The sequence below is a fragment of the Sylvia atricapilla genome, chromosome 2, assembly GCF_009819655.1.
Source record: "Sylvia atricapilla isolate bSylAtr1 chromosome 2, bSylAtr1.pri, whole genome shotgun sequence".
NCBI classification, from domain to species: Eukaryota; Metazoa; Chordata; class Aves; order Passeriformes; family Sylviidae; genus Sylvia; species Sylvia atricapilla.
In genome coordinates this window covers 111,424,276-111,439,060 of record NC_089141.1, presented here as the reverse complement: position 1 = coordinate 111,439,060, position 14,785 = coordinate 111,424,276, and the positions used below count along the sequence as shown (strand labels likewise).

At 47.1% G+C, this 14,785-nt stretch overlaps 1 protein-coding gene across 1 annotated transcript in view; it reads left to right on the top strand.

Moving 5' to 3' along the window:
* The first annotated feature begins 12,485 nt into the window (after positions 1–12,485).
* The window catches only part of BACE2 (beta-secretase 2), a 50,923-nt gene continuing 48,623 nt past the window's right edge, over positions 12,486–14,785 (top strand). The window contains exon 1 of the mRNA XM_066314153.1: positions 12,486–12,878. Within this exon, the coding sequence (XP_066170250.1) occupies positions 12,558–12,878 (321 nt within the window). The 5' untranslated portion in view covers positions 12,486–12,557. The remainder of the gene's footprint in view (positions 12,879–14,785) is intronic.

Genomic DNA, 14,785 nt, shown 5'->3' with positions numbered 1-14,785 from the left:
TTTTCAGAAAATATAGGGATCATGAAGAACAGAAAAAAAGTGAAAAAAAATCAGTCTGGTTTGTATCAGCTTTAGGAGAGTGAAGGGTGGGGAAATGAAGAAATAATCGTAGATAATATGGCTGATGTTGAGGCACAAAACAAAGCCACATGGAAAGGCTGATCCACTGAACCAAAATTAAAAATTGTGATGAACTGTGCCTAAAAATACACATGCCATGTTCTGATAGTGTGGGCGAGATGGGTCCCAAGCTGAGCACCACTGTTTTTTAAAAAGGTATTTTCTTGGCAGCCGCAACAAAAATGACACAAGCATTGCTAGTGAGGAGAGAAAGATGAATGGTGAGAATCAGAGGGGAAGAATAGAATTTCTGGGGTTTGTTATCTTTGAAGGAGTTGTATCTCTCCAAGAGGGAGATAAGGGAGGCAGAAACAGAATTATTGATGAGTGCGTGTGCAGACAAGAAAGAAGGAACATACCTGGGTGCTATGAGCATACCAATATCACTGGCCAGGAGCAAAAGTGCTGCTGATAGTGTAAATATAGAGATAACACAGAGGCCAGAACAATATCCTGGGCACAGGGCTAAAAGCAGTGCCTCAAAACTGCTGAGAACTTGAGCAGCCAGGCTGGAAATGAGGTGAAGGACCAAAATAAAGAAAAAGGAACAAACTGTTGAGTCAAACACAGCACTGGGGATGTGATTCCTGAGCAAAGCAAGGATGTCTGGCAGCAGGATGACACAGAGCAAGAGCACTGAAGGGCAAAGTGCTACAAAGCAGCTCATCCCTTGATGCTTGAGGATTATCATTAAGGGTACATTTCTTTCCTGCAGCACTTCTTTCTAACTCGGTGCACTCCTAACTTGGCAAATTCCACTGGCTTGTGTCTGGGAAGACACATTTTTCCCCCAGAGGGGGGAAAGCAGGAACAGAGGAGGGTGAAGGAACAAAGTCTGACATGCAGAGAAGTGTAGCACCACCATTTTTTTGTGTTACAGCAGCTACAGCAGCACTGCCCACCCAAGCAAATTGAGATTTTGACCTTACAGACCTCAGCTACACCGTAAGCAGCACCAGGGAAGACTCTGAAAACAAGAGAATGGCAGTGCTCAGTGACGACAGCCAAAACAAATTAGAGGGCAAGGATGAGAAGAAGATGTAAAGGCTCCAGCAGCCTGTTGTCCACAGGACAGAAAGAGGCTTCAGATATCCTTGCTTTAAGGCAAATGTGGATGCCAGCATGATATAGAACCATTTCCAGCTTCCAAGGAAACACATGGAGAAAGAGGATTCACAGAATCACCGAGGTTAGGAAAGACCTCCAGGATCATCAAGTCCAAATTTGACTGATCCCCACCTTGTCCCCAGCCCAGAGCTCTGAGTGCCACCTCCAGGGGACACCTCCAGGGATGGGCACTCCAAAGCTCCCTGGGCAGTGCCAAGGCCTGAGCACCCTTTCCATGGGGAAATTCCTGCTGCTGGCCGAGCTGAGCCTCCCCTGGGCCAGCCTGAGGCCGTTCCCTCTGCTCCTGTCCCTGTGCCCTGGGAGCAGAGCCCGACCCCCCTGGCTGTCCCCTCCTGGCAGGGACTTGTGCAGAGCCACCAGGTCCCCCCTGAGCCTCCTTTTCTCCAGGCTCAGCCCCTTCCCAGCTCCCTCAGCCCCTCCTGGGGCTCCAGCCCCTTCCCCAGCTCCTGCCCTGGACACACTCCAGTCTCTCAAGGTCTTTTTTGCAGTACAGTGCCCAGAACTGGACACAGGATTTGAGGTGTGGCCTCACCAGAGCACTTCACATCCCCGCTGTCCTGGGAAACACCATCCTGAAGGTCAGGATCCACACAGCAACCCTGAAATCCCCATCCAGGACATTGCCAGAGGGTGCCTCTTCACTGCACAGAGAACTATCTGGGGGCCAGGCCCTGTGAAGCAGCCTGTTTTAAATAGGACTTTAAATAGGACTTTAAATTTGGAACTGCCAGGGACTACTGAGCAATTGCACCGGAGTTTTCTCACAACAGGAATAGCAAAGGGAGATATTATAATATTCCAGGAACAAGAAGTCAGTGACATTTTAGGGGAAGCAGAGAGTTGGAGGTGGCATCTCTCTCTAATTATAAAGAACCTGCTCTAGGATATTTCATCTCTCTGGTGTCAGTGCAAGGACTGCAGGACCACCTATGCCACAAAACCTGACTTTCAGTACTCGCAGCACCACACAGACCTGGCAGTGCTGATACCAAAGGCACAGGCAAGGAGCAAAAGTTCTCCACCTTTTCTTCCTCTGGAGACAAGGTACTGCCACAGTTTTCCAGCAGAAACCAGGAACCAGAGGGCACAGGCAGCAGTGTCCAAGGGCACTACAGCACCACACAAATATGAAGAGTAATTTGCACATCTCCAGAACTGTGATGAGCCTGACATGTGCATGTCACCTCTCACCACAGCAGTGATGAGAGGATTTCTCTCTGTATGGCCACAAAAATAGCTTTAAACTGAAAGACAGCAGGTTTACATTGGGTAATGGGAAGAAATTCCTCCCTGTGAGGGTGCTGAGGCCCTGGCATATAAAAACTGTGGGTGCCTCATCCCTGGAAGTGTCCAAAGCCAGGTCAGATGGGTCTTGGAGCAACCTGGGGTAGTAGAAGGTGTCCCAGCTTAGCTTAAAGGTTCTGCAAAGTACCAGTTTGGTCTGCTTTTTCTGCCACTTACTCTGCAATTCATGTAGAAGAATAATGCAAGATGAAAGGTAACTTTTATAGAGTTTTCTTAAAGGTAACTTTTAGAGTTTTCCTAAAGCCCCTTTACTCCCAGCTTTTAACTGGGAAGACAAAGCAGGTATGGAGGGAGAAGATGTGTCAGACTGTGCCTCACATCCACATGCATCTACAGCAAAGAGAAAATTCATCAAAACAGGTAATGGGATTCTTCAGAGAGGAAAAAAAAAAAAAAACAAAAAAAAACCCCCAAACCTAAACAAAAAAAAAAATCCAAACCCTTCTGCCCATGTTTCCCTCTTGGAAAAAAATAAAAATGATTCTGTAAGTTTAAAACTCTGCCTTTGGCTTGCGTGAGCTGCATTTCCTCAGCAGATTATCCCTGATCTCCCTGCCCTTGGCAGCATTAGAGGGGGTCACATTTTCACACGGCTGAACTACTTGAACAATTTCTTCAAAGTATGAAATAAAAACATTCTTTCCTTCAAAGCAGCCGTGAATGCTTTCTTCTTTATTCTGTTTGTTCGGTTTTCCTTTTTAAGTCAATAAACACTTTATACCTCGTACTCATTGCGAGAAAAAAACCAAATTCTACTCCATTACCCGAATCTGCATTCTGTTTGCAGCATCAGCTGCTGAAAATGAAGCATTTCACATGTGCCTTCTAAGATTTAAGTGCAACCCCCTAAATGATTTTCTCCCCGGCAAAAGTCCTAATTGCATTTGGCAGGAATGGAGTGGGGAGTGACATTTCTGATTATCTTCTGCCAAGCCTCAAAGAGCTGCTTTGTCCTCTTTTCTCAGCTCCCAGGAGAGAACCAGTGCAGTAAACACCATCTCCTTAGGTACTACATGGAGCAGCAGCAGACGTGTTTGCAAAGGTCACCTAGCAGAAGGCATTCCTGCCAACTCCCCTTCAAATCCAAATGCTTATTATGAACTATTTAAAGCAGAGCCTGCTTGTACAAGGTGGGGTGAGCCCAAACTATGTGTTGCAGCTCTCCTTTGTCGTAAGTGGGTGAGATTTAATATCCACAGGAGATGGATAAGGGTATTGCTGATAGGAGGTAGCCAAAAACTTATTCAGTCCTTTTACACAGACATTATATTCAGCCTATATGAGACCCATAGAAAGATGAAGCAGAAATTCCTGAGTGCTCTTCCTCTTTGAAAAATGTATTCTCTCATACAAGTCTAATAAAGGAGATTACTCCAACACTGAGTCAGCTTCTGTTTCTTTTATTTTTTTTTATTTCATTTCCTAAATAGACTAATAGGATTACCAGTACTAAATCCTGAAATTCATATTCAGAACCAACACCACCCAAACCCTTGTCATGGGGACCAGAGTAGAAGGTCCTGAGGGATTTTTTTTTTTTTTTTTTATTTGTGGTACTTCAGAATCTGTTAAAATGCAGTCAATAAACTCATCCAGTAGGAAAAGGAAAGAAAAGGCCTCTGAAAATCTAGACGGTCTCTTTGCTCTCAAAATAAGACAGAACAGATCCCTGCATGGAAAATCTTAATTAGTTACCAAACCACTTCATCCAAGGCATGTTGGATTCCTGCACTCCCATCCTCCTTTGGTGGGAAGAACTGTTCTAAAGCTCCCCTGCTCCTGTCACCCCAGCAGAGCCCTTTTTCTCCTCCAAGTCACGTCACTGTGCAGGTCCCTTTCTCTTTGTGCTGTCACAGCTCTTCTGCCCACCCCTGAGCACTTCAGCTGGAAGCTGTCTCCCTCCCTGCTCTCTCCTGAGAGTCTCCTGTCACTCCTGTGATTTCTGTCCCAATGTTCTGCCCTGCAGAGTCCAAGAGCAGGAGCTCCAGGGAAAGTCTGATCCAGTCCCACACCAGGACCAAGGAGCTTCCTCCAGCCCAAGGCTGCAGAGCAGCCAAGAGATGGAATGAGGAGCAAAAGGGAAGGAAGGAGCTGCCAGATGGGCTGCCACTGAGCTCATGGAAACTGATTTTTTATAGGAAAATAGCCATGCTCACTTTTGGGTTTATTATATATACCTCATAGACAGGCAAATTTTTTGAGTCCTTTTTTTGTTTTGTTTTGTAGCACCTGGACATCCCAGATTTGCTTCTCACACATGAACACCCCAAACGGACTGATTTTTTTTTTTTTTTTTTTTTAACTGCAGCACAATATGCTGTTTTTTCCAATGCATTCCTCAGAACAGCCAGGAACAAACTTGCAGAAAACAGGATGAGTCTCTGGCAGAGCTGCACCCCAAAAAACTTCAGCCTCTGAGTTCAGCAGTTACAAACTTCTCTAATTCCATGTTCTGTGCATTACCAATCAGAAATCATGCAAATGACTCCAAGAAATGCACTTCTGATGCCCAACATAGGAAACTGTACAAACTATTTAAGAAGGAAAAGGCAAGTTGAAGTAAAATTACCAGATCTTGCCCTTACAAGCAGCAAATTAATCTGGTTTACTTCAGTGGGCCTTACCATTGCAAACAAGGGAAGAATCACCTGAAGTTTTTCAAGCTTTATTTTCAGCCTTCTGCCTCTTTTTGGCTGGCTGCCTGGCAGAGGCTGCATCTCTGAAACAGCCTCCCTGATGCATTGTTTCCTGAAAACAAAGAATTCCAAGAGGCAAGCATAATTACTCTCATTGTTGGGTTCTGGAAACAAATGGCAGGAGACATAAATTATGAGAAGACCTCTGTGTCTGATGAGGAATAATGAACTGCTGGAAAGACAGAGAGAAATTGAAGTGCAAACTCGTGTAACATTTTACTCATTAATAACTTAATCAAACTTTTGAAGTTGACAATTTTTTAGTAATTTTTTAAGAAAGGAATCGGAGTGTTTTGCCTTAGGACATTTTTTTTTTCTTCTGGACCATTTTATTACTGTCATTACCAGGTAAATGCAGGATAACAGCCCTTTTACTAATTGACTTGCTTAACCTTAAAGCACCTAAACCATTTCTCAGCTCTGTCCTGCAGAAAGTCCAGCATTCACAGCTGAAAACAGTTCATTAATACTTTGTTTTTAAGAGTATGTGTGAGTTTTAAGTAGCATTTTGGGTTTATCATCAGCACAAACACTCAGAAGTCTAAATATAAACTTGGTACATCCTGAACTAGAAGTTCACTCTGTAAAACACAATTCCATTCCACCTTTCTCTGGCACCTCAGAGATCTCCAGAGGCCCAGGAGGATGACAACAAGACCTCATTTTGCAAAGCTGATAGATGCAAACCTCTCTTTGGCACATCAGCTTTTCCCCATGGCTTAGAAGCCAAGAATGTTTCCGTGCCTGTGGACTACTCTGCTGGTGACATCTTCATTTGTCATGCACATGTTTGTCTTTACATGCATCAGTTGAGAAACTTCAACCTTTATGAGAATTTTGGAAGAACAGAGCTCAGTTTTGGCGTGTTTTTTTTAGTGGTTTTTGTTTTTTTGTTTTTTTGTCTTTTTGGGTTTTTTTAATTTGAAAGAAATGGGATACGGAATAAGTTATTTTGATCAATGTCACTGGGAAGAGTTTAACGATTTTTTTCTAGTGTTTCTCTATTAAAAAAAAATAATAAACAAAGTATAATTTCAAGACAAAAAAGCCAAATATGAAAAATCAATAACTCATTGTCAGGTTGTGAAAAATCTTTTATCAAAAAACCCCCCAGGTGTTCAAAAAATCTTTAATTAATCCCACCAATTACACGTACCTAGGTTGTCCCTCTTAATTCCCCTTCATCCCAGAATCACTCAGGCACCTGCTTTGTGCTCAGCCTTCAGCATTTCAGATGGATTTTACTAGAGCAGCATATCTAAACTAGAATCCAGAAATGCACTGGCCCAGGAGGAGAGGAAAGGAAGGAAGTTCTATGCCCAGCTGGCAGTCACTGGGTTGAGGAGCCCCAGTTAAGGAAACTGCAGATTTTCGTAGATTATGACAAAATTTACCAGTCTGCAGAGGGTCTTCCAGGGTCAGCATCAAGGTCATAAAGAAAGGTGGATCAAAACAAACAGCAGATTACAAAGACAGCTTGCAGGAACTAATTTTGCCCTGTGTGAGCTCCTTTAATTTCTTGAACTTTCCAGTTCAACAGTTACTGCCTAGAATTCCACGAGGGTTCTCTATCCCAAGTCCTCCACTGCCAAATAAATTTTTTGGAGTCCAAGCACTCCTGAAAAGTCTTAACCAAGCTGAGTGGTTTCCTGAACACCAATAACAAGCTATTCTTGTTATTCTTACTATTAACAATAAATGAATAGAAGTCCATCACTTCTGGGCAAGTGGATCACAGCCCCACGTTTATATCTGGGTAACCTCAGCAGTGCCAGCTCTCACCATGTTGTTTTTAAGGCACTGTTATAGTTCAGTGCATGTTTAATTTTTCATAGATTATGAATTTATAACCACTGCTGTTTGCAGTGTGGGAAGGTCTGGAATCAGAAGGTCGATACTGGATCATTTTAAGGTCTGACCCACAAATTATTTCTTCCCTGGTGCCAGCTGCAGAATAGAGCTGGGGAAGGCTGCAGAACTTTCTGAGGAGAAATAACACCTCTGTGAGAGTGATCAGTGCATTTACCAAGAGCTCTGCAGGTTGCCTGAGATGCGGGGCAGGAGCTCAAATGGCAGCTCCCTGGGCAGCAGTGAGTTACACCAGATCAGAAATACTCACACAGAAGGTGATAACAGTCAGAATAAACATAATACTGAATATATTGATGGTGCTGTAACAACAAGGTGTTCATGATCCTTCCTTTAACCTCAGCTCTGGGCTGCCCTTGGGGAATATGTGGCCTGAGCAGGGCTTAGTTGGAGCCACTTGGACCTTCAGCTGTTTCTGCCTCCTCGTCCTTGGTTTTGACTCCTTTCCACAGAGGAGGGCTGGTGGCTTCTGCACAGCCCCTCTGCTCTAGCACTGGAACAAGCACAAAGCAAAGTGCACTTTGCATCTCTGCCCTTTGATTGGCCACAGGCCACTTTGTTAGAGAAAAAGGGATTATAAAATCATGGAATGGTTTGGGTTCATTCACAACAAAGATCATTCAGTTCCATCCCCACTGCCATGGGCAGGGACACTTTCCACTGTTCCAGGCTGCTCCAAGCCCCAGTGTCCAACCTGGCCTTGGGCACTGCCAGGGAACCAGGGGCAGTCACAGCTCCTCCAGGCAACTTACTACCCCCACAGGGAGGAATGTCTTCCTGATATCCAATTTAAACCTACTTTTTGTCAGTTTGAAGCCATTCCCCTTTGTCCTGTTGATGCCTTCAGTTTCAGCTTTCATATTTTCCAGATTCTGTACTGCATTAGTGTGTAACTCTGAACTTCATATGAAGCGTTAGCAAGTTCTCCTCACAGTTTAGTCACACAAAACAATCCTTTTCCAGCCTGAGAACCAAGAACACCATTGCAGATTCAGGCCCAAAAAGTCTGATCAGTGAACTGAGGAGAGCAATCTGGGAGGATGGGACTTCATAACCTGAAGTCTTAATTGGACAATTAAGCCCAATCTGTAAATGGACCAAAACACAAAAGTGTGAAAACTCATGATCCATCCCAGGTGTAACCTTGACCAAGCTCTTGTACTGCCCAAGGTGTGTCCTTTGAAGGCCTTTTTAATAAATACCTACTTTATTCCTTTAACACTGTCTAGCCTCTGTCCTAGGTGGCCTCTCAAGGCATCACTGTCACTGCAGGCCCTTGTAAAAAGTCTCTCCTCATCTTTCTTGGAAGGCCAAAATTAGGTCACTCCGAAGCTTCTCTTCTCCAGGCTGAGCAATCCCAATTCCTTCAGCTTTTCCTCACAGGAGAGCAGCTCCATCCCTCTGATCATCCCTACAGCACCTCATGAGTTCAACCGCAGCCAAAGGGAGATACCATCATTCAGAAAACTCATGGCACAGACAGTGACCAAAGAAGACACCCCCACCCAAAATTTTGGGATCCTCTACCCAAAATAAAGAGATGGATGGGGAGAAGGATTTGCACCCACAAGCACAGAGTCTTCAGCCACAAGATTCATTTTGCATGAGCTCTACACACAGGGGATACACTCCATCCTTTGAAAAGAAATGTCCATAGCCCCTCTTTGGCACAGGAGATGTTTTGGAGCCCCTGGACTAGCACTGGAACAGCTCTCCTGGATGGCACATTTCTCATCCCATGGGCCAGCTGCTTTATTCATGGCCTTTGAAGACAAACAGAGGCAGACCTTGGCAGACACAAAACAGAGCCAGCCCTCGTGGCCTCTGCTGCCCCTTGGTTGTTTACACTTGTCCTGTACAAGCAATACTTCACTGGATCAGGCCCAAAGGATGAAAAAGCTGATTGCAAGACAGGCAAAGAACAAAACCTCTCCTCTCCTTGGGCTACTGAATTCTCTGAATTAACCCTTTGCACACTGCAGGTCCAGCTGTGTTTCCTTCAGCAACATCGTGGAATTACAGCAAAGAACACTCACTCTTCTTAAAACCCAAGTATTGATTATGCTAAGAGCAAGAACACAGAGAGCAGACAAAGCAATTTTAGGACAGAAGTCTTTGTGCCCATCTGCCCTTATCATTGTGTAAGGCTGGCACAGGTCAGCCCGACTCCTTCAGAAGCTCAGCAGAGAGGCACTTCGATCTGAGCAGTCCCCTAATAGCTTCCTCCTCGGGAAGGAGAGGATCTCTTTTTAGCCACAAACAGTTCCCCTGCTCAGATCAGCTCCAGCACTTCCTCTGCACCTTCAGATGCCTTCTCTGTTCCTGTGTGTTTTCTCAACAGGCCTGACTTAACATCACCACAGAGAAACTGTCCCCTCTGACTGAGTTCACACACCTTGTCCACAGCATAGAGCAGCTGCATTTTTATGGTGCTCTACATTCTGTAAATACTGGTGGAAGTTTGTGTTACAGAGGCAAACATTAGTTCACAGTCAAGTGGCTCAAGGTTTAAAGCACCACAATGCCATCAAATTAAATTAACACAGAGTTGGATTAAAGTCAACATTTAATCCGACTGTGGACAGTTGAGTTTAGGGAAAAAAAAAAGCCTATTCACAAAGACTAATACTTAAAATTTATTGTTATTTACTTGAAGAACACATATTTGGAATCCCAAAAATACAGAAAACCAAGATTCACCAAATACTCCAGAATACAAAGTGTACAGACACTTCAACTTGAGTCTATTTCCGGCATTTCATTTATTTTCGGTGTGTGATACATAAAAAACCCAAATGTGCATGTTGACTGTGGCATTCATTGCATACAGATGACTTCCCCTCTGAGAAACATCTTGGATGTAGTTACATTTGGCTCTCTGGGAGGACTTTTTTTTTTTATATCTCCTTTCCCAAGCAGCTGTTCACATTGCACTTTTAAGGCCCTGCCAGTGTTCAGAACTGCACTGGAGCTCCTCACCTGTACAAGGCACAGCCTAACCCTTCCCAGATCCTGAAATAAATAAAGGAGCACAGGAGGCGAGGCAGAAACCCCAAGAGCCCTGCTGGGATGATGCCATGGGAGGACAGGAAGGTTTCACACACAGCACCTCACACACAGCAGCTGCCTGATGTGCATTTACAGTGAGACTGATCCAGGGTTGGGGAAAACAAGACGAGAAGAACTTTTTATGAAACAGCATGAGAAAAAAGCCAAAAAGGACAAGTTTTCCTCTTAAACACTTAAAGGCTATGCTATATCTTCTATGCTCTGAAAACTATGCACTCCTTGGGCTGGAATTGCTTTAGCCAAGAGTGTGGTAATGTATCTTAGCAACAGCGGCAAGGGGGAAGACTTACTGTACTGTAAAAGAATTAAAACAAAATGCACATAGCTGCTGACTGTTCTAAATAAATCCCTACCACTCTGAGGGGGTGTTCAATTATACTCCTGATTACCTTTCACATTCCCTCTTCCAGAGGGGCAGGGGGGCATTTCTCCGGTTTTCAGCTCGCCCATGAAGAGCCCCAAGCATTTTAATTCCCTTTTGGTGCCACTAGACAGGCCCTACAATGCAGCCTGTCACTATCCCAGCCATGTTAGGAAAAGCCATTACTGGAACACCCCGGAGAAAACCTCTTGGTGTGAGCCTGGCTGCCACTCCCTCAGGTGTTCAGCTGCCATCAGCCCACAGCAGCATTTTCCCTCTGCCTGCAGCAGGTGAGACTGAGACAGGCCAGGGCTGCAATATTTCACCTTCCCACTTGTCAGGCAAATAGAAAGCTTTGTGCAGCAGGGGAACTTGGCACAATCTCACCTCTTGCCAAGGTGTGTGGTTTCCCACAAGCACAACAACCTCCTGAGAGGAAGCTTCATTTACAACCTCTCCTCCAGTCCCCAACCAGGCCAAGGTCCTTGCAGGTTTCCCCTGCAGCATTTTCCTTCTTGCAGAGAGCTCCACCAGCCAGGACAGGGTCTGCATCCCCCTCCTGCCATGGATGCAGGAGGAAAAGCATCCAGCTGCACCAGAAGCACTGAAGTGATCCGAGGGAAGCCCTACAAAGTGAGCACAAGGGCTCCAGATTTGAGGTGACAGAGCCAGAAAACATCCGTGAAAAAAATGTGAGAACACCTCTTTTCCTTCAGCAAGGGAAGGTGGGCTCCCACTTTCTTTTTAAGGATTGTCCTCTTCAAGTAACTCTGACAAAGGGCTGTAGTTGACAGCCTTACCCCAGTATCCTTCCCCCACACAGGCTGCTCAGCCTCTCCAACACTGTCTACCTCGTAGTGAAACTTCATTTAACACCTGTGAAACACCTGGAAATCCTGCCGACGATTACTCCAGCTCAAAGAAGGGGAGGGGGAAGCTTTTTTTGTTTTGTTTTCTCTGGCAGGGGAGGGATCTCAGTCTGCACAAACTGGGCACAGATTTACACACAGGGAGAGACCAGGTGGCTGCCTAGGACAGCAAATTGATCAGGGGACCCCGAGAGCACACATGACTAAAGCTGAAGATTTTTCAACTTTATCTACAACCGGGGATTGGAGGAAGAGCCAGAAACAACCACAGAGTGACTCTGCTTAGACTTGCCCAGCCTCACATTTCAAGGTTTTCGGACCATCCGCTCCATCCAGCGATCCATCAGGCACTGTCATTACTCCAGAGATGTCGAGACTAATTCCACCCTAAGTGTTCCCATCTTTCAAAAGGCCGCACTTGACTGCCGTCATTAATTCCGTGTACGATGAAGACATTTAAAGCCTCGCCTGCTCCCTCAAGCAGACGCCTGGCGTGCCTCGCTCCTGCCGGCGCAGCAGATGAATTTCCACAGGCACACGAACACACACACGCCCGCTCCTCGCACCGTGTGACTCGGCACACGGGGACACGCTCCCGCATCCCCGAGTGACCCCGCAGCCCCATGCCCACCTCCTCCCGCCCCACCACAGCCTTGGTTGGCGATGGGAGCGGCTCCCCACGGCGGCTGCAGGAGCCCGGAGCCCCGGGCAGCCCCGGCACGGCTCCGGGAGGGCAGCGGAGCCGCGGCTCCTCGCTCCGCCGCTCTGCCTTGAAATCTTTGGCAAAGTTTTGTCCCCATCGCGCCGTCAGGCTCCGCTTAGCGGGGCTGAGCTCTCCAAGCCGGGAAGTTTCTCCCGTGGGCGCTGGGTCAGAGCAACTTTTCCCCGCACGATCCCCGGAGCTCCGAGCGCTCCGGCTGCCCGGGGGCCGTGCGGGAGAGCGGCGAGGAGGAGCTCGCTTCGGGGGAGGGGGAGATGCAGCCGGGGCGTGGGTAAGCCGCTCCCTTCTCCTTCCTCCTCCTCCTCCTCCTCCTCCTCCTCCCCCCTCGGCTGCTCCAGTCTGGCAGCCAGGCGGCCGCTGCCTCCGGCCGGAGCCGCCGCACTTGGGAAGCGTCTCCCGGCCCCGGCGGTGCTGCCGGGATGGGGACGCCTCTGGCGGCTCCCGGATTGCTGCTGCTGCTTCTCCTGGCCGGCACGGCGGGGCTCTGCCGGGCTCTCTTCTCCCTCCCGCTCCGGGTGTCCCACCCCGCCGCCCCCGCCGGCTCCCCGCCCGCCCCGGTGGTGCTGCGGCCGGCCAGCGGCAGCCGGCAGCAGGAGGATGCCCCCGGGGCTGCGGACGGCTTGGCCTTGGCCTCGGATCCCGGCGGCACGCTCAACTTTTTAGCCATGGTGGAGAACCTTCAGGGAGACTCCGGCCGCGGCTACTACCTGGAGATGCTGATCGGGACCCCGCCGCAGGCGGTAGGAGCGGGCCGGGGGCTGCGGGCCGGGGGCGCTGGGAGGGATGGGGAAGAGGGGACGGAACTTGTCCTGCCGTGGGAGCGACTCCGACGCAACTTTGTCCCGGTGCTCGGCGCTGGCGCCTTCTCTATTCCCCTTTCTCCCCCTCCGTTCCCGGTGCCGGTGCCCGGGAGCGGCGGCAGCGGCCACTGTCACCGGCCGGCGGGGACAAGAGAAGGGAGAGAAGCATCCCCCGGCTGCCCTGTCCTGCCCCTGCTCGGGAAATCCGCCCGTCTGCTCCCCAGGTTTTCTTTTAGGCTGTGTCACGGCGCTCGGATCCGAAGCGAGTTGCTCTGCCAGTCGAACTGACCGTGTTTTAGAGACAGAGGGTGCTTTTTTTATTTTTCCTTTGCTTTTTTAAGCTGCTCTGCATCGTGATTGGGTGCTTTGGTAGATCTTCCCGGTGCTCCCGGGAGAATCGCTCGGCATCTTCCTGCTAAACTAAGTGATGGCTGGGCACAGCCAGCCCCTTCTGTCGGGAATCCATGGGCTGCTTGCTCATTATAACGGGGCAAAGAACATGTGAATACTGTTTTCAGATACTGAATATTGTTTTCAGATACTGAACATTGCTTTCCGATAAACCGTGTTGCCTTCAATCTTCCTTCTCTGCCTCCACCAGTGTGGCTGAAGTTTGTTTCGGGGTGGTTCTCTCTTTTTTTTTTTTTTGCCGTGTAGTTGCTCTTTCATGTGTGTCATGAGATCCCAGGAGGAGCGGTGCTGGTGGGGATGACTAGTCAGCTGAGTGGGGATTAATTTCCTGCGAGCCCTCGGGGCTTTCCTTCAGAACTTTGTGTTTGCTTCAGGAGTTGAGGTCCTCAGGTTCCCAGTGTAGACAGAAAAAAAAAAAAAAAAATCTTTATTCTTCTGCTTAACTCCCCTACGTAATAAAAAGCCAATGAATGCCAAAATGCGCAGCCAATGGGGAGTGTTCAGCCGTCATTGCATTTTTTGGACGTCTGTGAGCTCTTTCTTTTCTTGCCCCTCGAATGTAAGAGGATTGGCCACATCATCTCTCTAATCAAAAGGTATCACGCTGGGATCAATACACGCATTGTGAAAGGTTGGCATTGTTCTAGGATCAATAAATAGAGATCTTAAAAATAAAAAATCTTAACTATGTCTGATCTATCAAGGTGTGGCCCAGTAGCCATAGAGGCCATGAAATAATATTTACTCTGTGTTGACTGAGGCATATTTGACTAGTTCTGTTAGTGTGACGTGGTGTGTGCTTCATAACTCCAGGGAACATTCAAACATTCAGTATTGGCTTCTGCCATAATCGAGGCACCAGATTTGATTGGACTAATCACCCAGTTCAGCATGTCCGAGGTGAAAAAAAAATAACTTCAGGTAGGAAAAGTGACTATCAGGCATATTATCTCCTTACATGTCTAGGGGGATTCTGAAATTGGAAGAAATGGAGAAGGAAAAATGTGACAGGCCTTTCATAATGTGACTGGAGGTTTAAGAGGGAAAAATGTGCTGCCCTCAGTACACCCAGAGGCTTCACTTATGTTTAACAGCTCGTATCACTTGTATTACAGGTGATGGAAGGTTTCAGCTAGACTTGCTTCTGATTTTTATTTTTTCCACATGAAAAAAACATGCTTCGAATCTGATTACAAAACTTTTACAATTTCGAACTAGTTCTGGCTTCTTGCAAAGTTAATTATTTTAAAGACTACCATTGGTTTAGCACACGTGAGGTTTTATTCACAAGTAGACCCGCTGAGGGTTATAAGTAAGGTTATAAATGCTTGTTTCCCAAATCAGATCTTGACGTGTAATGACTCAGTGGAGTGCAGTTAGAATTTATTCTGTACTTTTGATGAGGATGAATTTGTTATCTCGTTCGCTGCCTGAAA